Source organism: Platichthys flesus, chromosome 17 (genome assembly GCF_949316205.1).
Source record: "Platichthys flesus chromosome 17, fPlaFle2.1, whole genome shotgun sequence".
Lineage (NCBI taxonomy): Eukaryota > Metazoa > Chordata > Actinopteri > Pleuronectiformes > Pleuronectidae > Platichthys > Platichthys flesus.
In genome coordinates, this window is record NC_084961.1 from 11,391,124 (window position 1) to 11,418,056 (window position 26,933).

Sequence of the window (26,933 nt, forward strand, 5' to 3'; positions counted from 1 at the left end):
ATGTTAACTTCGGCCTGTGTGGTTCAAGCTCATTAGTGTTTCTTTGGCAACAGTCTTAAGCTTGGGCTGTTGCCCCCCGAGCAGAGACGGACGGCAAGAGAGAAGCTCATTTCACAGAGCAAGCACACAGACAGAAACACACACTAATCAAATGACTCCAAAACAAGACTCTAATGCTTGTGAGTCAAGTTTATTCACACACACATTCACGCTACTTTGTATACGAAATAAAATAAAATATATTTGGCCCCAAGTACAGATGTATTGAGCTTTCTGCACAACAGCGCCATCTGGATCTAGTTGGGCAGTGCCCCACGTGCCCCTAATGTAGAAACGCCACTGTGTGTTTGTAAAAGCTCTGCTGCATAATCAAATCATGAACAACACAAAAAGGGAGATTTCAGGGCTGTGAACAAAAAATATATGTAAGGGATGATTTCCTGCTCCTTTAAAACAAGCTTATCACTTCGTTGATCAGCATTAAAACCACAGCAAGTCTTTTTGAGTCCATTAGTGAAGTTGGATGAATTTACAGAAATAGTAATATTGTTAAAGAAACATCACAAACCCATCAGATAACAGGTGAAAAGGGTTTCCACTATGAGACAGAGTCAAGGTCCAGTTTACAGGTCAAACCCAGATCAGCGCCAAGACTCAAATCATTTCTGAAAACAACAAACCAACAGTGGCCGAACAAAACTGAACATGAACTTTCAGTCATGTCATAACTAGTGGTCGTGTCTGAATGAAGATGAAGATGAAAATGAGGAATCAAAAACTTCACATTGGATGATCCTCCTGAATATGATCACATGACCAAATATGGCAGAAAGCTTTGAATAAGGAAGATTTAAAAATACGTATTTCAAAATGTTTTCCCATCCAGAATACATCAGAACCAAATCTAGCTCAAAAACCCCACTTGTGAAATCTGGAGCAGATTATCAAGGAGTGTGTGAAACCTAGTTTAGATTTGTGAAATACAAAAATAAAATATAGTTCACGCAAATGATAAAATGAGCGGGACAAGTTCACAGTTTGTTTTTTTATCAACAACAAATTCAACCAGGTAGAGAACAAAACCACAAAAAGCCTAAGAAGAGAATAATAAAAAAGTTAAAGAGACAAGTTGAGGCTGATGCTCTTTATTTTTGTTTCTGGTTTCAATTGGTACTCAATTGGTTGTTAATGTTTTATCAGTTTCCTTTAATCCCAGGTGAAGCTAAAAAGTCTGACAGCTTATCAGATGAAGACCACAAAGAGGTGACGATGCTGCTCCCAGAGGTGACGCTGCTCCCAGATGCGACACCTCTGCTCCCTGAGGCGACGCTGCTGCTCCCTGAGGCGACGCTGCTGCTCCCTGAGGCGACGCTGCTCCCAGAAGCGACTCTGCTCCGAGAGGCGACGCTGCCTTTGGGAGCGACGCTGCTGCTCCCTGAGGTGATGCTGCTCCCAGATGCAACACCTCTGGTCCCAGATGCGACGCTGCTCCCAGAGGCAACGCTGCCTTTGGGAGCGACGCTGTGGCTCCCTGAGGCGACGCTGCTGCTCCCTGAGGCGACGCTGCTGCTCCCTGAGGTGACGATGCTCCCAGAGGCGATGCTGCCTTTGGGAGCGACGATGCTGCTCCCTGAGGAGACGCTGCTGCTCCCTGAGGCGACGCTGCTGCTCCCTGAGGCGACACTGCTGCTCCCTGAGGCGACGCTGCACCCAGAGGCTACGCTGCAAAGCTGCTCCCATAGGGGACGTGGCTCCAAGAAGCGACGCTGCTCCAAGAGGCGACGCTGCTCAAATAAGAACAGACGACTGAACCTCCTGTGGTTAAACCTCTAGAACCAAGAGAAAATGACTTGCAGCCAAGGATAAAAAGGCGAAGGATAAAAATGATGAAGGCGGCCATTCAAAGTTTACGGAGGAGGTCGCATTGCACCAGGAGAACTCAGATAAGAAAAATGTAGATAGGGAAAACGACGCAGCAACAGAAAAGATAAATAACCACACGAGTAACGTCCTTCACCAAAAGGAGAATCACCATCTCTACCTAGAGATGTAACAAATGCAGGAGGAGTCTTCTAATCACAAAGAGTGTGGGAGGACGGTAGAGGTCGAAGATCACCAGCTTGTCCGTGTGAGCTGGAGGAAGGCCTGCAGGCTGCAGAACAACTGGTTTCCTGCCCGCTGACACTCGTCTGCTCCCAGAGAGCCGGCCGAACCGAACGGATCGAGCTAGAAGGGACGTCCGCCGATACCCAATTAACACGCTGACACAAGCTAGACGATATGCTCTTCACCTCACTCACTTCTCTATATTGTCTACTGTGCGTTTTGTACGACTCACAGAAAGGAACCAGGAGCTGGCGTTCAGGCTCTGCAGTTCGGCCCAGGTAAACATGGCCGCCGTGGTACCGGTCCGGTTTTGGGAAAAACCTTGTCGATGTTGGTCGTCCGCCGCAGCGTGCGGACGTGCATCAGGAAGGGGACTTCGTCATAACTGTAACCATGACAACACAACAGCTATCATCACAGTAAAGTGTGTAGAAATACTTCTCACGCCCACTGACCTGATGGTGACGTCGGTAACCAGACCTTCACTTCCTGCCTCCATCGCCTTCTCAAAGGACATCAGAGTGTTTTCTAGAGCGAGCTGCAACACACAGTGACCAATGGGAATGTTTTTTGAGAGAAGATTCCAGATTCATTCACTAGACTAGCACTCAGTAGAGCTCAACAGAGCCGTATAGGTTCATCTCTGATCCATGCAGCTTCCTTCTACCAGGTTGTGTGGTTATTGGTCCAGTAGTTTATTACTTAAACCTGTTGACTGACAAATCAGAGATGAAAACATAACCTTCTTAGCAGAGGTAATAAAACCTCCACCCATTTATCAAGGAAATGTCACCAACATTAATAATTATTAGAAACACAACAGGAAATTAAAAGTAGAATGAAATGTTTCTAGAATATCTAAATAGTTGACGGGTAATTTTCTGTTGGTCGACTTATCAATTCATTTATTAAAAGCTAATTTCCCCCTGCTACAAAGTCTATAGGGTTTTTATATTGTGTTTTTATTACATTGTATATATTGGTTTATTTTTGTCGTGCACTGATTGCTGGTTGTACATCAAATTGCCCTTGAAGGATGTTAAAGATTTCTTTTATGGACAACTTTAATTAATCACAAGCTGCACAAACCAAGCTTAGGGTGCAGCCTCAGGACATCACATGGAAACAAGCAATGATTCTTGAAGTGCTTAGATCCTTGTAGCAATTTAGGCGGTGTGACCTAGTCGGTAGAGTCATTGTTCTCCAACAAGAAGGGGCCTGGGTTCAATCCCCACTCTTTGCCAATCTTCAAGCTGGCAATATACTGAATTCTTAAAATTGGCAGGAATTCTTTTATTAAGTGCAAAATATCTTACACTATGTACATTTTAATTAATTAAATATAAAAACAGGAAAAATAATGGGCTTGCGCAATGGGCTTCTGTGCAGGATGTGCGCAATGGGAATCTGCGCAGGTAGTGCGCATTAGGCTTCGGCACACATCGTTTTTTTTATATATATATATTTAATTATATTTTATTTAATTTTATTTTTTTATACTTAATTTTATATCTTATTTTTTATATTTTATTTGTCATCATCATCATCATCATTTCTCCGCGCTGGTTCAAGGGTAAATTATGCTGGTCTTCACAGGTGACTGACCTACGCAAGCCTGTAGCCGCCAATTTAAATGGTGAACTATGAACGTGAACTATTCATGTTTACTTGTATGAACTGATCTTTGAACTAGTTCATGAGAGGTGTGAACATGCACAACATTGCCGAAGTGTCCTTGGCAAGATACTGAAACACTAAAATTGGCACAATATTTTACACTATGTAAATTTTAAAACTAAAATAAATAAATAAATGAAAGATATTAAATCAAATGAAAAAATAAATGATGAAAAAATTAAATTAAATTAAATTGATTCTGCGCAGAATCCGATTGCGCACATCCTGCGCAGAAGATGTGGTTAAACTTACATAGTGTAAGATATTGTGCAATCAATGTGGAACTAAATTCTTATTTAAGTCCTCTGGCATACCTCATGTACCCATCACGGAATTTTACTGCAATTCCACCAAACTTCTAAGTTTATTTGTGATTGCACAAGAATATACTTTCAATTAAAACAATAATAATATTAGCTGGATATAACTTCATAAAGTCCAGCCTTATTTACGTATCGTTTCTCTTCTTTGGTTCTTACTTTCCTTCTGTAACACTGAGGAATTACAGATGTCTTTTTAATCTTGTTTTTATTAATGATTTTTATTATGGAAGCCCAGGGATCAGTCTGGTGAACGAACATTGAACCCCGGACCCTCTGACCCTCACGCCGCTCTGCACCTGCTGTGAGCGGCGGTGATGGAGGAGGCGTGCCCTGGCAGGTGGAGCTGTTGCACCGGGAGCAGCAGCCGCCGCCGCAGCACTGCACAGCTGCTGGTTGTCATGGAGGAGCAAAGATGGCGGTCCTGGCCTATAGCCTGGGCAAACGCGAAATAAACCAACACTTCACCATAAAAAACGCCAAAGTCATCTCGCTGACGATCGTGCTGCTGCTGCTGCTGTTCCACGCAGCCTCGCGGTACCATGGAGGTGAGTCTCCCCCCGTTTGTTCAACTTACTGCGGAAGCAGCCGCCGACTGCAGCTAATGCTAACGATAGCCCCGCTAGCTACCCTACGCTCCTCGGTCCGCAGCCTCTGTCCCGTGCCGATGGTGACAAGCACAGACGCCGCGGCTCGTTGTAAAGCAGGAGGAACACCTCGCACAGTCGATTCAACAACAGCAGCAGCACCGACTTCCATCGTCTGTGCTCCTGCTGCTGACAGAATCAAGCTAACGCTCCGCTTTTACCTGTGTTTACATGCTCCGATCAGCACACGCCTGGTTACTGCTGGGAGAAGCCATGTGTCCGATGCTGGGACTAACAATAGACACAAACAGTGTCATTGGCATCGGGAGGCCAGTGCTTATTTACATCAGCAGCTTTAGCCCGTCTGCTAACTGGAGAAATAAAGGCTAGATGTGAATACAGCGTTAACTTCGCAGCAGCCTGATGACTGTGTCGGGTCTGTGACAAGTTTGCATTAGCCTTTCTGGTGGAGATTAGTTAGCTGCAGGGGCTTAGTGCACTGGAGGCTCATTTCAGGTGTTCCAAAGGTTCGATCTGTGTTGTTGCACATTAAAGATCTGCACCCGACGGCACAAAGCCCAGATCAGGACTGAATTCTAGGCAGGGCACACATCCACCTCGCAGCTGGGTCGCAGAGTGTGTGCACGTCTTTCATGAAAAGGGCTCGGAACCAGAGACCCGTGTGCGCGCACTGGGAGCAGCTGCTCTGGCTGCCGATGACACTGATAATGCCCCTCGTCTCTCGCCAGTCCGCTGATCCTCAGTGTTCTCTCGTTTCTATGGGTTGATACACTTGTGGGTGACTCTATTCATTTTGCACATACATGAATAGATGTATGCTCGGGCTAAATTGCTGATGACTTCGTCTCGTGCTACGGCCCCTTATCAGAGCCCCGCATTGTGCCCTGGTCCTTTGACAGCGCTGAATGAAAATCCAGGGCACCATTGAGACAGCAACTTTCAGTCATACTTGCAGAGGAGCTGGGGCTGAAAGCGAGATGTGTGTCTTTGTCTGGTCTTACTGGTGGCTTCTCTGTGTCTTTGCCTGCAGGCGGAGACTCCTGTGAATGGCTTCTCTCTAGAGGACGCTACTTGGGGGAGAACGTATGGCAGCCTTATGGCTGCATGATGCACAAATACAAAAGCATGTGAGTCACACACACTGTTACAAGGTTACTGTATAATGTACACAATCTATTTGAGACCAAGTGTGTGGCATTGATGGGTGAGGTGTTTTTGTGTGTGTATCTGTCAGTAAGGATGGATAACCCTTGATCTAAATAACCAATTTAGAAGATATATCATATGGACAAACAGCATGTAATAGGATCCCCTTAAATTAAGTTACTACAGGAGAAGAACCATCAGGCTGATGAGTGATTGCCATCTGCAGTGCAGATACAGTTTTCAGATTCCTCACCACACATTGTTTTGTCTTACAGCGAGGCCAAAACCTGCCTTGCTGAAAAGCGGGTGGCCTTTGTTGGAGATTCACGAATCAGGCAGCTATTTTACTCCTTCCTCAAAATTATAGAGCCTGAAAGGAGAGAGGATGGCAACAAGGTAAATATGAGAAACGGCATCATGTGAATTCTTCTTGTCTGTTAATCTTTCAGACGACAGACACAAAATGGTGGAGGGTATACAAATCTATAGATCTACATATTTAGAGCACAGCTACATAAAAGCATTGGTGTACACAGAGTCAGACATTGTTCCATTTACTCTCAAATTGTTCCAGACTTGCAACTGCAGTCATATGTTCCAAATAAGAATATGTTAGAGCGGATAGATATGGAGCTGTCTGTATTAATCACAACAGCTTAGGAAAGAGGACTGCCGGTGTCTACAGTTAATAATTATTAGTCTTGCACACTCTCCAGTTCCCTCTAACATGTATTGACCAGGGGAAAAAAACAACCTCTTTCTCATTGGCTTTGACAATACTTTGCTTAAATGACACCATACCAAGTGTGGGTCTGACTATTGTATATACCATTTACACTGCTGAATCAAAAAATCTTCTATTTTCATTAAAGTGCTTAAAAATAATGAGGCTGTGACACACAATTTTGATAAACCATTGGTTTGTAGAAAAATCCAGAACGGAGATACATGACAATAGGCAGCAGTCACAGCTATTTTGGTCTTGATCTTGTGTTGTATCAGCCTAACAGACTTTCTCTGTGTCTGTCCCCATGTAATGTCTGAAGCATGAGGACATTTCCTTTGAAGACGAGAGTTCCTCTGTGAATGTGGTAAGCTATTTCTGGATGTGCATTTTTTTTTTCTCTCTCCTGTTCTCAGTCTTTAAAAACACAATCGCTTTTAATGTTTAAAAAAACATCCATGTTCTTTTTTTTTTTTCATGTTTAGGACTTCCTGTGGTATCCAGAGGCAAATAATTCAATGAAGGAGCGTTTGATATCATGGACACACGTGAGTTCTGTTATTAAAAAGTGGGGAGTGGAGAGAGTTACACAGTCCTGAAATTGTCAGGGTGGGTTGGATATGGATTTGCTGGTAACTGCAGATTTACTCCTGTGTTGCAGGAAGCTTCAGTAAAGCCAGATGTTGTCATCCTCGGAGCGGCCACTGTAAGCCGTATAAATAAGTGCTGAGCAGTGCTTGCACATTTCTTGATAAACCAAATAAAGATGCTGGCTGGGTTGTGTCAATATTAATTGTTTCTATTTATGTGCCCTCTGCAGTGGTCCATCAAGTTGCACAGCGGCAGCAGCGAGGCCCTGCAGCAGTACAAAGTCAACCTGACCGCCATCGCCGTGCATCTCGAGAGGCTGGCTGACCAAGGAGAGGTCTACTGGGTGCTGCAAGGTAAGCAGTTCTTCCACACTTCCAAATCTTTTGTGGCTCGGTTTATACCCGGGATTTACATGCATCCTTGGCGATTTGATCACAAGTGGATCGCTCTAAGTGCAGTTGTGGAAGCAGAGCACCCAGACTTCTGAGGATGCATGGAGATCTGACTGCTCCAGGCAGATTTGGAGTCTGTCTGCAAATTGACCACATCCTTGTCGCAATGTGTATGTGAACATAAATGCAAGACCACATATTCAACTGATGTGCTCTGCATAGGGGGAAGCATGTACTCATTCGCCTTCTAAAATTATTGTTGTCCACGGCATCTGAAAATAATGAAAAGCCCATAGAGATATATTAAGAAACATCTTGGGAAATTTGGTTTGAGACCCAGTCTGTGTTGCTTTGACTTCTTCCTCTCTAAATTCCCATCAGACTAGGAACAGGAAGTGCATTGCTGCCCCAAGGCATTTAGAAGAAACAACACATTTGGTCTTCAAAACCAGAAGTGATTTACATGTTAATTTGCATGCGAACGGGGAAGTGAGACGTGATCATGCATCGCACTTGTGGAGATGCATTCTAATTCTAGGTGTGAACGGAAATCCTTAGGGCTTATCTGATCAGCCCAGATTCTACTCAACACTAGAATGGCACGCAATAGAGCGCACACCTCTGTCAAGGACCAACAGCCGTTGATAGATTCAATCAAGCAGCTCCATATTTCATATCAGAGATATCAGATCCCCGAATATACCTTAGTTGTCCTTGCATTAATTAGTGAAAATGTCAAAGAATACCCACATCTCATCCTTCCACCGAGTTTGAATAAAATCAAGCTCTTGTGTAATCCTACTAACAAACAGACAAAGGGCAATGAAAACATAACATCCCTGCAGGATGTAATAAACAGAGCCTGTAATCAATTATCTTAGTCAGGGCGGTTAAACATAACTGCCTCTTCTCTTAACTACAATGATTCAGCTCCATTGTGATTGCTGCATCATTTCAATGTCTGTTTGTATTTTTGGATAATTTCACACATGTGAATCGCCGATTTTTATGAATATCAACTTCTCGTATATGCACCTACTCATCTGAACCTCACCATCTCACCACTGCCCTGTAGACCCAGTTAATGAAGAGGTGCTGAGTGACAACAGGAAAATGATCACCAACCAACAGCTGGAGCTGTACAACGAGGCGGCGGCGGACGTGCTCAACAGCAGCAAGCGTAGCGGCAGGTCCCGGGTCAAGCTGCTGGCCGCGTCCCGCCAGGCAGCACTGGAAACCATTGGCCAGTCAGACGACGGCCTGCACCTGCCAGAAAGCACCAGGAACGTGGTAAGCAGGATATCTGTCATAATGTCACTGAATGATTGGCAGCACGGTAGTTGTTTTTTATTGTTAACTTTGAAGGCTGCACACATCCTCCTCACACCATCCTGTGTGATTCTCCTGGCAGGGGGCCATGGTGCTCATGAACTCCATGTGCAACAAGCTACTGAGGCCAATCGACGGCTCCTGCTGCCAGACGTTGCCACCGCCCAACTTCCTGCAGAAAATGGCGGCGTGTTTCTTCCTGGGCTCGGCCCTGGTCTTCCTGGTCCTCCACGTCCTTGGCAACAACCGCCACCGCCGACCTGTGCCCGCTGATGTGGAGAGCCTCGAGGAGAAGAAGCCAGCGACGGCAGCTGTCCCCTTCGGTCCGAAGGCGCCCTTCCGCGCCCTCTGCAGGATGGGCCTCATTATGGGCTACTTTTACCTTTGTGACAGGGCAGATGTGTTCATGAAGGAGCAGAAGTTCTACACACACTCCAAGTTCTTCATTCCGCTCGTCTATATATTTGTGTTGGGAGTGTTTTACAGTGAGAACAGCAAGGAGGTGAGACAGGAAGTGCTCAGTTTGATTAATGGGATGATGTACAACGTTTTTGTTGACTTTCAGAATTCAAATCCGGTTCAAAATGTTTCTCTCGCACAGACCAAATTACTCAACCGGGAGCAAACCGACGAGTGGAAGGGCTGGATGCAGCTCGTCATCCTCATCTATCACATATCTGGTGCCAGCGCTGTGAGTTATAAACATGTCTCCTCCACAAATATGTGGGAGTAAGCTGCTTTGAGGAGGTGTTTATTGATATTATTTGTTTGTTCCAGTTCATTCCAGTGTACATGCATGTGCGGGTGCTGGTGGCAGCGTACCTGTTTCAGACCGGCTATGGACACTTCTCCTTTTTCTGGCTGAAAGGAGACTTTGGACTGTATAGAGTGTGCCAGGTGAGCGGACAGTCAGTCACTCAGTTAGACTTTAATCTTACAATGACTCAACCCAGCCCATATACCCATATACGTTTGTACTGCAGGATGACTTACCACCATCTTATTGATGACAAAGCAAATGTTGGTGTTTGTTATCATTTTGACCAAGGATCTTTATGTAATCCTCTAAATCATTTACCCCACGCCAGGTGCTTTTCCGTCTGAACTTCCTGGTCTTGGTGCTCTGTGTCGTAATGGACAGACCCTATCAGTTCTATTACTTCGTCCCATTGGTCACCTTCTGGTTTGTCATCATCTACGCCACGCTGGGCATGTGGCCCCAGATCCTGCAGAAGAAAGCCAACAGTAGGTGTCATGACCGATTCCAATTAAAGAAACTTTCACTGTATTTGTTTCGCTCACTTGCATCATAGTTCTCGAGTATGTGAATCAATACACACAATTATTCTACACAATAATTGTGCTGCTTGTCAATGTGTCATCAGCAGGGTCACTAATGTCTGTCTTGTTTTCTGAACAGGCAGCGGCATATGGCACCTCGGGCTGTTGGCGAAGTTACTGGGCCTCCTGTTGTTCATATGCTTCTTTGCATTTTCACAGGTGAAACAAAAATGTCTTAACCTGATCAGTAATGACTGTAATCTCACTCTAGTTCTGAGTTTGTTAAACTTACAATTATATTATGCTTTATTAGGTTTCATATTGATTTTATATGAATAATCTCATGTGAGAGTTGTTTATGGTGACGTGTCAATACAACGTGTTTACACAGCACAGTTTGAAAAAAAGGTTTTCAAATACAATAATGCTGCATTTGATCATTGCTTTCAATGATGTAGATTATTTAAAAAAAATGATTGATAGACATAAAGAATCGATATGGGAACTACATTTAACGTCTGAACTATGTTGTCATGTTTTGGGGTTTTCTCTCTAAAAATACTCTTGTTCATGTTCCGTCCTTGTGACTTCAGGGTTTCTTTGAGAGCATCTTCTCCATGTGGCCCATCTCCAACTTCTTTGAGCTGAACGGAAGCATCCACGAGTGGTGGTTCAGATGGAAGCTGGACCGATTTGTAAGTCAACACATTCTGTGAAAACACATTTGCATCATCCTCAAGTGGCACAAAGTTTTTGGGAACTTGTAGACCAGCATTGTTTGAATGTGTATTTCTGTTCTTTTGCAGGCTGTGATCCACGGCATGTTATTCGCCTTCATCTATCTGGTGCTGCAGAAGCTTCAGGTGCTGTCCGAGGGAAAAGGAGAGGCTCTGTTCTCTGGCAGAATCTCCAACCTGCTTCTCTTTCTCTCTGTCGTCTCCTTCATAGTAAGACTTCTCATTTTATTGTGCAACAAATGTGCAGCTTTGGAGAGGATTGTTACAGACTGAGGGAATGAGACTTGCGTAAATACCACACCTGGAAACTCAACCACAACTGTTTACTCTTTGCGTTATAAGAATGCTCTTACTTAAGAGTTTACTCAACTGTTAGCTATGCAGAATGTAACATGAACTCTATTCATCTTCCATGGATAACTACATCCGATAAAGAACCTGTTACCCAACTTCTCCTCTTCCTCGTTTCTAGTCCTACTCCATATGGGCCAGCAGTTGCAACACCAAAACCGAGTGCAATGAGATGCATCCTTACATCTCTGTGGTCCAGGTACAATTATTATCTTATTCTTTGCTCTCTGCCTGTAATAACTGTTGATCCTAATACTTTTGATGACGTGGATCAGTGTTTTATATTTGTGATTCTAAATGAGTTTCATTTTTTGTTAAGGCTGAAGATAGCACTGGTATATGTATAGTCCATCCCCCTGGGAAACTGGGCTGAAGATAAGGTCACTGACAGCATAGTTTAACTTTCTTTCATCCAAACCATGAGATTTGTTGGGGTTTGGTCCTGTTGATATGTGACTTCAACATGCATCCTGGATCGTCCGGATTCACTGCCAAAGATGTTTCATTGTCAGAATAGTTTTCTATGACCTGGAGGAATTACATTTTCCTGGGACACATTCACATACAAACCATATTATTGCCTGAGTGATTGGATCTCAGTGCAGGTTGGGTGCATTTAGTCATGTACTTTGAGCTGTTCACCTACAGGGCTGCCGCAGGTCCTTAAAAAATGATTAAACTTTCTAAAATCGGATTGGGTTGGATTGGTTCACAGCCAAAGTTCACTGTGAATGTCCCTCTCCACTGCCAGACCAAAGATAGAAAATGAGTGGTTTATGTTTCAAAGAAATACCTTTCTATTAGCTAGCTTGCTAGTTTGTTTATGAACATGGGGAAATCCAAAGTTAATGATAAGTGGCTTGAGAATGAGGAGCACTTGTGGTGGTTAAGCCAGTGCCTGGACCTGCTGTCTAAGCAAACTGTTCCTCGTAAACTTGGGGCAATAGGGATCAAGGCGTAGGACTCCGAGTATAGTTCCACTTTTGGTGTTTTCCATTGACAGTTTGGTCTTGGATTTCATTTCAAGTGCTGGTACAAAGTCTTAAATTGAGCTTGTTAATTGCTGTAGACACCCTGCATGTTCAGCCAGGTACAAAGAGGGCCTATGTGACTGTATATCACACTAACTTGAGTGTGAATGACTCATTTCCTTCAGCCCACAACTTTAAATGATAAGAATCTGTCACTTTGACTGAATGGTCTCTGTCCTCTGTTGTCCACAGATTCTGGCCTTCATTCTTATCAGGAACATTCCTGGCTACGCCCGATCTATTTATAGCTCCTTCTTCGCATGGTTCGGAAAGATCTCCTTGGAGGTAAGATGGACGTTACAATACTTTAGAACCAACTCAGAGTCCTCAAAAGCTCTGTGTGTTATGTTGTGTAGCTCTCTGGAAGAAACCAATTTAAAAGGAGGAAATGAGCACAAGTAACGTGACCCACTATTCATCATGCTTTGTTTGTCTCCCCCAGCTGTTCATATGCCAGTATCACATCTGGCTGGCGGCAGACACCAAGGGGATCTTGGTCCTGATTCCGGGGAACCCTTCACTCAACCTCATGGTCAGCACCTTCATCTTTGTCTGTGTGGCTCATGAGATTTCCCTCATAACCAACGACCTGGCCCAGGTGGTCATCCCCAAAGACAGCGTGGCCCTGCTGAAGAGGCTGGGGGCCGTGGGGCTCCTCAGTCTGGTTGTGCTGCTGCTTGCCAGGGGCAGCCAGTCCACTCCGAGCCCCTGATGGGACCCCTTTGATGGAGAGGGCTGGGTAACCCGCTAAGCCCTCTGCTGAGACTGAGGTGAGGTACAGATGCAAGCCAGGAGCTGGCCCGGGGCTTGAGGCTACTGGTGGCCACAGGAGACGGCGTCAGCAGCGGTGGCTCAAGAGGTGTTTGAGCAGAATCTGTACTTTTTTTGACTGCTGTGAAAGTCGCACACTGAAGAAAACAAAAATGCCCAGAAAAAGGAGGGGACTGCTTCTTTTTTAGGGTATAATCGCAAGAGAGAAAAAGAGAAAAAAAAAAAAAACCTCAAAGTTTACATTTTCTGCATTCAACAGAAGAGCGGAGGAGTTTTTATTTGCAACAAAGAGGTCCTCTCATTTCAAGACCCTCGTGCTTGCTGTGTGAATTTTTGCAGCATCGCGTCTATTCAGCCAAACAAAATAATAGGCATCTTCTGTCACTTAACAGTACTTCCTGTCATTTTTTCGATCTGGAAGAGATTACTACACACACACTCCGTCCATGTGGCAGTCGCAGCTCAAAGGGTTTTTTGTTTTTAGTTTTTTGCCTCAGGTGGATCCATAATCCACATATTCAGATATCTACACTTGTAGGATTCAAATGTTCCGTTGGGCTCTATTCACTGATCAGCAGAGCTTTGTACAGTATTTCCAGTGACTTTAAAAAAAATGGTGTGAGATATCTAAATATGCAATCTATGGACCAACAATATGGTTTGCGTGATCAAAAAAACTGTTGAGTAAAAAACAAAAATTAGAGTGAAATTGTGGCAATGTTGGCAAATCCCTCAACATATTTTTGTGAGTTACTTTAAAAAACGTTTGCTTTGTTCTGAAAGGTACTGTGGTCACCTGCTATACCCCTGAAATTCTATGTGATATGTACAGTATTTAATGATTTAAATTAAGCTTATATTTTATACAATGGCGGGGGTTTTTTTTGGCTTTGTTTTATTCTCATGCCCATGACTGCTGTTTGTGAAGGAAGTATTACATTGATAATTTTCTACTGCCTCAGATACACACCAGAGATTGAGCCTTTACAGTCCAACCCCCCACCCACCGCCCCTGAAGGTCCTATAAGCAGCTGACTTCAGAGTCTGTGTATATTTGTATGATAGAGTGAGATATTTATTTTCTACAGTCAAGCTTCATCAGTGTTTTAGTCCTTCATTAAAAACATGCATCATAGCTCTGTTGTAAAACTGCTGGGTTGCACATATTGTACCATAGGGCTAAAAGCTGCCTATCCACCTTCTTCTCTGCTGCCACAGCCGGTAAACTCTTTGATCAGCGAGCAAGCGATGTGTTGAGACTGAATGCCTTTCGAACATACAGCTTTTGCTTAGTGGCTTGTACACGCAAGCACATCTCCAGATGTGCGTGGTCAAGTCTGCGATGTAGCCTGGGATCACAATCATCCGTCACTTCGATCTTTGCATCAGGGCCACGTCAACATTCAAATTAGACAACTTCTTTGTAATGCACTGACTGAGCTGAGGAGACGTATAACTGTAGGTCAAAGAGAAATCGTGTATATTCCTTCATCCGGACAAATAGTCGATGTCGCTGCTTATTTATCCTCACAGACGTTTAGGAGAGATCAGCACTTTCATTATAAGGCCTGCGTTTTTCTTCTCATCTCTGAGGTGAAACGTTTAACAAGGTACCGGTGCAGATAACATCATGTACCCAAACACATTTTTACTGGAGGAACCTGATGCTTAGTTAAGATGATTTGGGAGAAAAGAGAATATTGTAAGACCCAAGCTGTCTTCATAAGATTTTAGAGTTGCGTATTATAAAGCCCGACTGATAGGGATTTTGGGTAAAAAAATTCTGATGTTGATATATCAGCCGATACATATATTTAAAATAAACAATATAAATTAGCAATCTAATATTTTTCCAATATGGAAATATTTGTATTTTAGCCCGTGTTTTCATATATTTCAAAAATGCAATTCTGCACTGACAGTAGCTATAAATTAAAAAATACAATCAATCGTAAAATACTTAACTATAATGTTAACATAAATGCACTTTTCTGCACTGGTTATTCTGTCAAATAAAAACTTATAATTGCCACATACTGCCAAAAAAAAGAAACAATACTGCTATGTGTGTGAAGGGCTCATATCTGCCAATACAATCGGACAATTGCTTTTATCGGCCGGGCTCTAGATGATTTCATATGCCGTGTTGTAGTTAACGGTCCCAGTGTCAGTCGCTTTCTACAAGTTTATATAGCTTCCCTTTTTATAAAGAAAAAAGTGTCTCACAAACCACAACTTTCAAGTCCGCTCCCTTCATCCATCTGATTGTGTACAGGTTGTGTAGTTAGCCAAGCGCCAAGTCAATTTGTAATATGTTTCACGTCCTTGTATAGATGAGACTGGCATTTCCATGCTGCAATTTCCTTTTTATGTGTAAAGTTTACTGACCTGTTCTGCCGTCTATAACCAATGAACAGCTCTATATTTGGTAACTTTTTTCAGGCCTTAATGGATCTCTTTGGTCGTGTAAAAGCAACAACTATTTATACCCCAGTGCAGGGCCTGTTACATGTACATTCTTTTGTGATGTCTTCAAAAAAAATGTGAAATATATCCACATTATTTATAAATGCCTTTATTCTGTTGTACATTGTTAATAATTATTTCATATAATGTCCTTTTGTTGGCCTCCATGTCATTCACACATTACGGTTGTCCTGTTTATTAATGGTTTTTACATCCAGTAAAAATAACTTTGAAATATTTTATTGTCATCATGTGACACATTACACATAACACATGACATGACCACATGTAAAACTTCCCTCTCTTTCCTTTTAGGCGGTCCATTGTGCAAAGCAAGTAAAAATACAAACACCGTAGTTTCAACATTTACACATATATCCCAAAATATTTTATAATCTTCATTAGCTAAGCTTTTCTATTCTCTGTCACACTCTCACTCTTTAAGGTGTAAGTGCATGTGGATGATAAAACTTTGTAAAGACACTTCTGAGGCATGCAGATTGGCACAAGTGTTAGAAAAACACAAATATATAGATATGGAAACTACTGAAGCTCTGACACGGATGTCTTCTGGTCACAAATTAAGGGCTTCGGCCACCTTTCTCTCCTCAGGAATACCATTTACCTGGAATAAACACAAAAAGCCACAAATGAGATGTCAGACGTGTTTAGCAGAAGATCTGAAAAACCTCATGGATAAAAATAACTCACAAACCAGCAACATTAAGTGATGAACAGAGCAGGGGTACCCACCTCCAACCTCCGAAACGTTGACATGACATAACTATCTCCTTCGTTAGCAGTGAACAGAGAGAGCAGCGTGGTTAGTTGAGCATGCAGGCGACTAACATGCACACAGGAGGGCGCTAACACACCAACACCAGGGAAAAAAATTATTAGCTCTCAGTAAGCCGTGTGGAAATGAGTGAAGTCTGGAAATATGTGTTGGTGTTTTATTGTACCTTCGCCAAGGAGGTTGTGTTTTCATAGTCGTGTGTCTGTCAGTTCAATTACAAGACCTATAGAAACAATTTCCACGGAAATTTTGTAGAGGGGTGGGGCATAACCCGACCTCAGATTCAGGAGAAAATTTCTTTACATTTCATCAAATTCCCATGAAAATCTTTTTTAGATCTTGATAAGAATCAGGCATATATAGAGAATTGTCCTCTATGAGTGTGTGTAATTTAACCAAATTCAATGGGACCCTTGGGCCTTGGCGGAGGTATGCGCTTAACTCTAGATTTTACAGTGATTGATCTGTACATTGTGCTGACATCTACTTGTACATTCAACTCAACCGTGTATCAGCATCTTCAATTATAACACATTTCAACAACTAAATTTAGCAGTTTAACCACATATCACACACACAGAAACAGTGAGGCAGGCCGTTATATAAAAGCTGGAGGTAGAACTAACCTGATGGCCGCTGCTGGGGTATCGTAATCTGATTCTGCAGGTTCCTGGAATCACACACAGTGATATTATGGCAAACACACATGAGCCTTTCATATCATGTGAAAACACTTTGTACTTAAACATTTTTCCAGTATGATCAAGCCCATGAGTAAAAATCATGGGACGGCTTGAAGCTCTTAAGCCGTGGTTGTATTTTTCTAAAGGCCTGACTCGCTCGCTGCAGCTTTAGCCGTAAACATGGAACAGTGAGGGACCTGAAAACAAGATTTAACCGTAAGGCTGTTGTTTCGACTTATATTTCCCCCTCCTGACGCCTGTAAGCCATACATCTGTGGGTCTGCTAATCAGCCCGAATGGTCATTATGAGCATGTGAATAGTTTTTTCGCGTTTATGCGTAATCCCTGTACTCACGTCTGGGTCTGCATGAGGGGCATGCTGGTGGTCTCGTAGTTGTCGGGGTGGATGGGCGGCACCACCTCGCCGCTCACCGGGTTGAAGACGGGCAGCGTGGAGAGCGGCCAGGAGATCTCGCGGTTCTTGGACATGCTCCGCAGCTCCTTGGTGGACTTCTGGATGGAGCTGTGGTGAACCAGCTGGATGCTGGGAGGGGGGGGGGCAGAGGCAGTGGAGTCAGTGTGAGAGTGTGACGTTGTCGTGTGTGTGCGCTGGTGTTAATCTGTGTCGTCCCGTTATCCAGAGCGATATTAAGACATTTTGTATGAGCCAGCGATTTGTGTCTGCTGCGGTGGGATACGCATGCTCCACAGAAATCCTCCGCTGTCACCTATCTCTGTGTCTGACTCGTGGTGCGTGATACTTTGTGTTCTCAATCATCTCAATCAAGTCTGTTCATTAGAGTTTTTGAGCAGCCCACTGGTAGAATGGATGTCAACACACAGATGAGCTGATGCATGGTTATGAGAAAGCAGTGATTGACAACATGGATAACAAAACTGCAAAACCAAAAAGAGAGGGGGGGGGAACAGCCAAAATAAAGAGAAGCACATGAGAGGTAAAACACTTACTCTGGTGTTTGCATGTTTCTTTTTTCCCTAGAAACAAAACAAAATGGATGAATTAAATACTAATATTAATAGTTAAAGAGACAGCTACACACACGTGAATGGACTGATGGGTAAAGACTGTGTGGAGATGCTGATGGGGCGTGGAACATTGAGTGAATGAGAGGGGCACGTCTCTCCCAGCCTGTGGATGATGGAGAATGATGGAAGGAGTTTTAACGGATGGATGAGCGTCGATGTCATGCCTTCGCTTCGAAACATCAAGATGTGCATGACGACATCAACAAAAAAAACAATGACAGGAATGTATGGGCAACTTAATAAATGTGGAGGGCACAACTGGATGGTGATGACAAGCTGCAGTTCCAATCCAGATGGTTTTTTACTAACTGCCCTGCACTGACCTTCCTGTCTCACTGTCTCTCATGTCACTGCCACTGCTCGCCTCACATGTTTGTCTGGGTGTCTGGTGCAAGAGTTGCATAGAAATGTAAGACCAAGCACACTTACACCCCTTCACGCCGGCAGCACATAGTGTAGCCGAGGATGAAGAAGAGGACAAGAGCCACGGCAAAGGGAACGGCCAGCGTGATGAGGAAGTCGTAGAAGTAGTCCCGGTTCTTCAAGGACTCAGAGGGGGGGTTGTACTCCCCGAATTCAGGCAGGATCCCTGTGCCTGGATCGGGACGGGTTATGTATACCGGGACTACTTTGTTGATGTCAACCTGGAGAAATAGGTATGAGCAAGCAAGGGATGTGATTAACCCAAGTACAATTTATCATTTTTATCATTAAAGCTGGAATTGGTAATCCTGGGAACTCATTTGTTCCAAATGAAGGATCGGCTGCCCGGGCCACATACACGGGCATTTCTCTAAAGATGACTTTACTTATTCACTGCTGTCAGAACATGAAGACAAATATATCAATTCAAACAAAAATGTGTTACAGAAGCAACTTACCAACGATACGTTTAATGTTACTAAAAAAAAAACAGAGTTGGTGCGAGAGAATCCTCACCAGAGAAATCTTACACCAGTCGATGGAGAACTGAGCTCTGAACTTCTTGTCGCAGCTGATGACCGGCTCCATCTCCTGACTGCAGCGCAGCTGGTTGTGTGGGCTCTCCACCTCCCGCAGGCACGACGAGAAGGGAACATCAGCTCCAACCATCACGTACACTCTGGGGAGCGGAAGAGAGGAGGGAAGAGAAGACGGAGCATTGATCTACATGGTTGTGAACGTCGGAGCGTTTTCCTCCCCACCGCGTGTTCTCCTCGACGCTTTCATCTTCCTAAACGTCAGCATGAATCTCTGATGCATAAGTTATGGCAGTTCATGTGGGCTATTCCCCTCTGAACTGAACAGACTGACAGTGTTCTATCAGGCTGACAGCCTCGTGTGTTCATCTAACTCAAAGCGATCTGCGCATCCCCAAGGCGCCAATTAAATAAAATGCCGTGAGTGGTGTGAGTGGGCAGAAAATGTTGGCAAATTGTTTGATTGAGGGAGGTGAAGAGGTCATTGATGGGGGGAATCTTAATGTGAGCTGGGCCTCATGATTTTTGCATTAAATCCCAGAGTTTTTTTATTTTTACGTGAGCAAATGTTGAGGCAAGTAGATCCAAGTCTTATATTGGAAAATAAAAACTTTTATTTTAAACCCTCTATCTACAACTACTTGAAATCCAGTCCAACTCAACCTTACCCCTCTTTGAGGTTATTGATGGGCAGAGGCACGCGGCCGCCCCGGTCCAGTGCCGAGGTGATGTTGATGGCGTTGAGGCGCTCGGGCTGCCATACGTTCTTCACAGCTCCGAGGAAGTCCCCCAGCACCTCACTGGCCAGCATTTCCTCCACATTCATGTTTTTGATGTAGAACTCGGCCTGGTAGGGCAGAGGGAACTCTGTGCACAGGAGATGAGGAGGAGAAGCTTAGATTAAGGGCTGAAAACGTTGAGAAGCAAATGAGGTGGAAGGAAAGAATGATAAGATGATAGATTAGAGGATTACCGCACTGTAGACGAAAACGTTAAATCGCTCGGCTCGTTTTGATTGTTCAATTATCTGAGCTAAGAATATTTAATGGCTTTGTAAACTTCACTCAATACTTAGTTTAAGGAGGCCAGACAAGTTAAAAACAGGGTCTACAGAGGAATTCCCCTGCAGAAACCCCACTGATCATTTCTGTGGGGGTTTGCGCCCACATGCTAGACCTCCTCTCATCTCTCTTCAAGGGAAGCGTGATGTCTCAGAGGTAAAATGTAAAATATTATATAATTGTGAAAGATAAAATGACCAGAACTAAATCTAGCTATTGAATTGGCCCAAACATTTTAAAATGCAGTGCAGTGATTTGCCCTGGAATTCTAAGTTTTCTTAACCTGTGTCCTTAAACCTGAAAAGCGAGCGCTGATGCTGTGATGTTCTACTGACGAAGACATCATCATTTCCTCATTACTGCTGCTTAGCTGACGCTGACTCCACCGGTCTGTCTAGCAGACGCTGGTTGTGTCGGCTGGTGTGACTTGGCCTACTTCAGGGGCCAGATGGCATGTGACATCACAGCACAGGGAACGTGATGTCACGTTAGTGCCACCAACATCTGCTGTGCATTCATCCGACTCGGATCATATTGTTGTGCGTGTACCGTGACTGGTCGACAAGCCAACGCGCAAACACAGAGATGCACAGATGTGAGATGAGGTCACAATGATGAACAGGAGCGGCTGCGTCCAAATAAATACTAAAAAACCTTTACGCTTCAACACAGGATGTTGTTATTGACAGAAGCCACATAGACTGATTTATGATGGCTGACCTGAGGTGATACTTCACAAAAGGGCAAGAATAGACCTTTAAGCTCAATACAGTTATACTGTGGCAAACTTCCAGAACCCATAGGTTAATCGTCGAATACACAAATGTATCGATAGATAAATGAACAAATGCTACATTATAGCTCCTCTTTGATTACTTCTTGTTGACAGCAGTAATTAAAGACAACGTTTTCTCTTCAGTGAAGTTCATTACTCCCTTCGAGGGCTGAACGTGCGCCCAGGATTTAATCAGTGAAGTTGCACAGTCTGATCTCGGTTTGCTCTAAGCTCTTCTACTGGCGCCTCTTACCTTCTGTAGCCATGATGTTTATGACCAAGTTGTGCCGTGCTGTCTCGAAAGTGCGTCGGTTATAGGCGGTAATCTGCAACACACAAGGATGAAAGTTTAAGCCCAGATCAGTGCAGCTTATATGGCAGCGGCCCCCCCGGACAAGTCTGAGCCTGATGCAGGACGCGGGCTCTGTACCCAGCTGAGACACCGTAAAGAGGCACACTCGCACCTCTGGGAACGTTAAGCCTTCTGTGAATTTTTTTTTTTTTTATAGTAGCTTATAGGCAGACAAAGAAAGCACAACACTGTCTTCCGTTTCCATCACAGACCATTTCACACTCGGCCTTTCTTTTCTTCCAACATTTTAGCACAAAAAGCATCATTCCTTATCCTGCCTCTTGACGTAATCAGCAGAAGCACCATTCACTGCCCCTTTGAAAGCGGTCCAGCAGCCACCCACCTCTATGACAGTGGGCTTGCCAACATGGTTTGCAGTGGGCGATCCGTAGAGCACTCCGTCGCTGTGCGGCGTCCTCTGGATGTAACGCAGCCAGCCCGGCCTGTCCGGGTAACCCATCAAGTTGGTGTTGAAAGTGATCGGTTCATTGACGGCATCACCTGCAGGGAAATAGACTCTATCTATAAAGTCATAATGACCCCTAAAGTTCACATTAACACAGATATATTCGAACAATCACACACCGATAGAACCTAATTTGGGGTTTACTATCTTGTCCAAGGGTACTTTGATATCGAGGAGCTGGGGATTGAACCATCGCCCTTATCATTAGGGGGACTGCCTTGCCTACTGAGTCACAGCAAGGGGCAGTATTTTGGGGGGCACCCAGATGATCCGTTCTGGGTCACAACCAATTCAGTGATTTTACTTTTAGATCCATTAGCTTGATTGTGGAATTTCTGGCAAGAGCAGCTTTGCATTTTCTACGGGTGAAATGTGACTCACAATGCACTATGGTTATTATAAGAGTAAAATGTCTAAATGATATTTAGCTAATCAAATAGTTAGACAGAACTTTTTTTTTTATCAATTACTACAACAAAGTTAAACTTGGGCTGTAATGAGGTTGTACCTGATTTGGAATAGGGAGGAAACTCTCCTTTAAAGTACTCTCTTTCCAGAACATGGACGAACAGGACTCCTGCGGACGGGTAGACGTTGCGGTCTGCGTGAGCCCTCGACAAGATGGTGACCACTGAAATACAGAATTCAAATAAACAGAGAGAATTAGCTTCCGAGAAAAGAACAATTTCTACTGTGTGTTATTTGTCATTAATGGCCGGCAATCAGCACTAGCTATAAGAGAACAGGCGGTGGTATTAGAGGTGAAAAGGTTTGGGTCGCAGGTACTCGCTGAACTACTTCACACTTTGAGAATCATGATGAATGATCGGTCTACTAAAGAATTCTTGAGGTAAATAAAAGAGTTTTCATACACAGTCCAGTCACGGTCAGGAAAAGAAGTCAAAAAATTATATTATTAGCGAGGGGAAACACTAAAATCTTGTCCACAGGATTACAAGCTGTTAAACCAATGATTCTCATCGGTGTGTGGCTGACATGCAGTGATTTAGAATAGCAGTAATGAGCGTCATTGAGCCTGCGCTGAGTTGTTTGACGCCCTCCTCTCACTTTGTCTCCATTATGCTCTCTTGCTAAGCTACACTCCGTTTGAAACACAAACACTTAGTCTTCATTTGCAAAGGGAGTCGCTTGGTAATCGGCAGCCCCTTGACAAAAGTGTGTATACTGTAGAAGAGGGGCTCTCCCTCTTTTGTTTCTGCATCTCTCTCTTTTGCTGATTCAACCTTTCTTGCTCACTCGTCCTTTCTTTTTTTGCCTTGGAGCATTTTTGCCCCTTTTTCTCTCTCTCTACCTCAGTGGGTGGGCACTCTGTTTTTATTAACCATGGGAGACTGTGTACAAGGAAGAAGAGGAGGACGGAGGGAGGGAGACAAACACAATTTGAACTGTTCTCTCCCGCAGAAACACAACTCCAGGCGAATTGAGGAGCCAGAGGAAAGATATTAGCCTCTATGTGGATTCCCCTTTCCTTATTTAGACATTTATTTAACTCCTGATTCATCCTCAACCAATCATTTCTACATTAATATAATCAGCATCAAAGAATGAAGCGGATCTCTTCATCTACACTGTAACCCCTCTCTTTGAACAGAAGCTGATTTCTAAGGAGAATCCCCGCTGAAGAGTAATAGAGCAGGATTTACATTTTAATCCAGGACCATGAAAAGAGGAAGTCACCATGTGATCTGTTAGCAGAGTGCACAAAGGAGGTTAAGATTAGGTGACACAGTAAGCTCCAGATTAATAAGTGAGTCCAAATCTACAAGGCCAAATTGCCTAACTGCAGTCTAAGTGACACTGAGGAGCTGTCAGAAGTTACAAAACTGTCCCATATGTGTGATAAACTGAGCCACATCTGTGGCCACTGAGAAGAGAGACGCTGGACAAGCCATATGTCCCATGTCCCCAAGGGCCGGATCACAGCTAGATACAATCAATAGCATTTAACGGCCACTTAATCCGAGATCCACTGCATCGCTCTCCTACGGCAGATTGAGAAGGTTCCACCTGAGCATGACTAATCGACATGATAGGTTTTTCCGGACGCCACCCGTGACATTAGGATCTAGGTTATTCAGAGATCGAGAATAAAACCTCATTCACTTTCTGCACCCCTCGGCTCCCTCTGTGATGACTCCAGTCGATCTCGCTCTGAATGCCAACTCTCAGCTTCTATTAAGGGACCCATTGGGCCTCATCAGTTCTTTGCCATGCACTCCTACAGTCCCAGTTCAAGGTCAAGCAGTGGCTATTCTTTTCGTCTCAGAGGCCGACAGGATGCGGTGTAAACATTGGTGACACGTCCTCGGAGGAGACAGGCAGGACATACAGGCGAGCCCAGATGGCCTGGTCTTGCCTAATAGGCTGCGGAATAAGAAATGACCTTTGGGATTTGAGATTGTGTTTTAGCCTATCGACATTAACGCTTTGATGACAGCCAACAATTAGGCCTGACACACACTTCTGGCCCCCTTCTGTTCGCCGGCCTAGCTTGCAGGTTACTACTAGACTGTGCCCCCCCCCCATTGATTCCTATAGAGCAGCCAGCATGAGTACAGATCACTGACTAAGCTACGTGGAGGCTCTGCTAATAGCATCAGATCTGCTTATATGTGGCGAGCTGATGCCCTGCCAGGCCTTCTCGAGATGACGACCTGCAGCACTCTTAGCGTGCATAATACATCACCAATTAAAGGTTAATACAAAACTATCCGCTGTTAATTCATCTGTCGGCTCCAGCTGCAGGCCAAAGCTGAGTCAGAGGTGCGTTGTGCTGAACACAGAATGAGACTGTTTCGTAATAACTGTGCTCACCAACATATAAGAGTTTAAGTATTATTTATTAAATAGCTGTTATAATAGATTTAATTTCCGAAACCAACACAAACATCCATAAATATCCTGCTATTTGACTAAAAGAGCTTGAACAGGGGTGGAAATTGCTAACTAGATGTATTGCTTCCCCGAGCCGACCTTGGACTGAAGTCTCAGGAGTGATGTTTTAGAAAAAATACCTTTGGCAAGATGGAGAGAATAAACCACCCTTGTCCCGTTAATGGCTCTAGGTAACTTAGGCCTGTAGTTAGCTGAGGCAGAGTCAGTCGGGGAGGCTTGTTCTTTAGATCTGTTTAACCAGTCTCATATATATGCTTGTTGTCCGGGTCAGGAGGAATGCATGTGCTTCTTTGGTGTTTGGTGGGGAAACACAGACAACAAGGATTGCTACTGTGTGGGCCAAAGCTTTGGTTTTCTGCCAGTTGATGGGTCTGAGCCTCGCTCTTGTGAGCACAGACCTGGAAGTGAAAGTAGTCGGTGTCACAACAAGCAGAAGTCGATGACTAAGGAAAAGCGCTGGACGCGAAGCAGCCGGTTAAATCTTCTATAAAAGGTAATAAAATCACACATTTGTCAATTGAAGAGAGGTTATGTGTCACCACAATGTTGAATCGCTGCTGTAGAGTGTCAGTAACTTATGTTAAACAGACCTTTGTTTCATAGTTAATGATTTAGGATAATTTTAAAAAACTAGCATGCGCAAGGTTTAGCCCAGATTTCAGCAAACTGCTATTACAACAAACATAAGTGGGCCAAGTCTGTGAGGCCGCGCGGACTTTTGAAAACAATAATGCCAGTATTAATGGGGAACCAGTTGAGCGTGTCACTGTGTTATGACAGGCGGGAGGGGACAGCAGGTCAACAAATGAAGTGCACCACTGCACACACCCACTCACCGTCTCTGTACAAGGCTGTTCTCTGCTTCAAGCCCATGGATCGCTCCATGCTGGCATTTCTCTCAAGTAACGCGCCGTGTATCGTGTCATTGGCACATGCAAAGTACACTATTGGATCAATAAATCAAAAGCATGAGTGGAACAAGTGTGTCTGTCATAGGCATTCTGAACTAGACATGAGTGTGTCAGCTTGTTTGGCACAGCTAGCTAAAACCAGTGCTGTCTAATAAACAGAGCTGAATTAAATCCTACCAGCACAAACTTTAAGAGGAGTGAAATAGAAGGTAGAAAACAGCAGAAATGAAATAAAATCTAAAATGATACTATAATAAATAAACTAAATATATACTATAAACAAAAGGGAAAGGTACGATATAATAGGCAATGGAAATCAAAATGTTTTTATCCTCTATTAAAAAATTATTTGTATGGGAAGGAAATGCTGCTTCTCCATGTTTTGGTGGCGTAAGAAACCTGTCACAGGTGTCCTGAGAGGCCTGAATCGTACATTCACATTTAAAGATGAGATAGGATGAACGTGTATTGATCCTCGCACTGGGGAAATTGAATGAATGATGCAGGCGAGAGAATAACAAATATTTAAATTATGTAAATTAGTAGTGGTTTGTATATAAATGTTATGAAGTAAAGTGCAGTGGCACATGGTGATGAAACCACCATTATCTTGGTGCTGATTAACAAATGCAGATCTGACTCCACAAAAAATTGATTTATAATCTTTTAAATTGTGGATTCAAGGACATGTAATAGCCAAACTCATATTATTAATTACAGGGGCACTGTATTAAATTGCTTTATTATTAGTAGTAATAAAGCTGTGATTTCAAATAGGTTTGGTGCACAAACAATGCACCAGTGATTAGTTGCTATTACAATTAATATAATAATATAACTCTGATATTGTGTGTTATTATTGTGTAAATCTATTCTCTAGTTGTAACTAAGCATAAAGTGAACAGCTAATCTACCAATAAGCCATTTCTAGTATAAATGTATGTGTCTATATAGGTAAACAAAGCCCTGCTCCAGGGGAAATATGCTTTCCCCCCAAAAGGACATTAAAGCTAAAATGAACGACAAGCAAGGCAACATTAACCATTAGCCTTCTGTTCTTCAGCCCAGATGTAAGACGCAGCAGAGAGCACCGCATTTAGCTTGGATGCTAACACACACAGTCCGCCATAATAACGGTGCTGCTGTCAGTGGTTAGCCTGGTTTTCCATGTCTCCTCCTCCTCCTCGGAAAAAATGAGCTGCTAACGGGCTAGCTACCTAGCATCAGGAAAACCAAAGCTGCCAGCGATGTCCCCCCCCCCCCACGAATCGATACGTACCCGCGGACAGCCACACCGCGACAGCTGCGGCCGACATGGTGCTCGTCATCCCCCTCACGAAGCTCTCATGGAGGTGGAGGTTTTATTTGGTGTTTATCTGAATCGCCACCGGGCTCTGACAGACATAGTAACGGGCATCTTGCAGCAGTCCTCCCCTC

General features: G+C 43.8%; 3 protein-coding genes across 8 annotated transcripts; 1 reads left to right on the top strand and 2 right to left on the bottom strand.

Moving 5' to 3' along the window:
* LOC133972208 (putative golgin subfamily A member 6-like protein 3) lies at window positions 1–4,993 on the bottom strand. 2 transcript variants are annotated; one of them, XR_009924438.1, is made up of 3 exons: window positions 4,912–4,993; window positions 2,562–2,644; window positions 1–2,491 (listed from the first exon to the last, which is right to left on the bottom strand). XR_009924438.1 is itself a non-coding variant. In XM_062409521.1 (2 exons), the coding sequence occupies exon 2, from the start codon at window positions 1,738–1,740 to the stop codon at window positions 1,243–1,245; it is 498 nt and encodes a 165-aa protein (XP_062265505.1). In that variant the 5' UTR covers window positions 1,741–2,644; window positions 4,912–4,993; the 3' UTR covers window positions 1–1,242. The 2 variants fall into 2 exon arrangements, 1 of the variants encoding a protein (XP_062265505.1); XM_062409521.1 differs by having other exon boundaries at window positions 1–2,644.
* On the top strand, window positions 4,433–15,652 carry casd1 (CAS1 domain containing 1). Of its 2 annotated transcripts, XM_062409516.1 has the most exons (18): window positions 4,435–4,651; window positions 5,742–5,838; window positions 6,133–6,253; window positions 6,904–6,948; window positions 7,067–7,129; window positions 7,243–7,287; window positions 7,402–7,525; window positions 8,640–8,854; window positions 8,976–9,395; window positions 9,495–9,584; window positions 9,671–9,790; window positions 9,982–10,138; window positions 10,314–10,393; window positions 10,768–10,869; window positions 10,981–11,121; window positions 11,384–11,461; window positions 12,486–12,578; window positions 12,736–15,652. In XM_062409516.1, the coding sequence occupies exons 1-18, from the start codon at window positions 4,519–4,521 to the stop codon at window positions 13,003–13,005; spliced, it is 2,394 nt and encodes a 797-aa protein (XP_062265500.1). In that variant the 5' UTR covers window positions 4,435–4,518; the 3' UTR covers window positions 13,006–15,652. The 2 variants fall into 2 exon arrangements, with proteins under 2 accessions (XP_062265499.1, XP_062265500.1); XM_062409515.1 differs by having other exon boundaries at window positions 4,433–4,651; window positions 8,976–9,584.
* Window positions 15,624–26,933, bottom strand: sgce (sarcoglycan, epsilon). Of its 4 annotated transcripts, XM_062409517.1 has the most exons (13): window positions 26,776–26,933; window positions 25,422–25,529; window positions 22,178–22,300; window positions 21,547–21,704; window positions 21,105–21,177; window positions 19,684–19,882; window positions 18,996–19,158; window positions 18,486–18,700; window positions 17,979–18,005; window positions 17,365–17,553; window positions 16,953–16,996; window positions 16,284–16,321; window positions 15,624–16,155 (listed from the first exon to the last, which is right to left on the bottom strand). In XM_062409517.1, the coding sequence occupies exons 1-13, from the start codon at window positions 26,822–26,824 to the stop codon at window positions 16,105–16,107; spliced, it is 1,437 nt and encodes a 478-aa protein (XP_062265501.1). In that variant the 5' UTR covers window positions 26,825–26,933; the 3' UTR covers window positions 15,624–16,104. The 4 variants fall into 4 exon arrangements, with proteins under 4 accessions (XP_062265501.1, XP_062265504.1, XP_062265502.1 ...); XM_062409520.1 differs by lacking the exon at window positions 25,422–25,529; XM_062409518.1 differs by lacking the exon at window positions 17,979–18,005.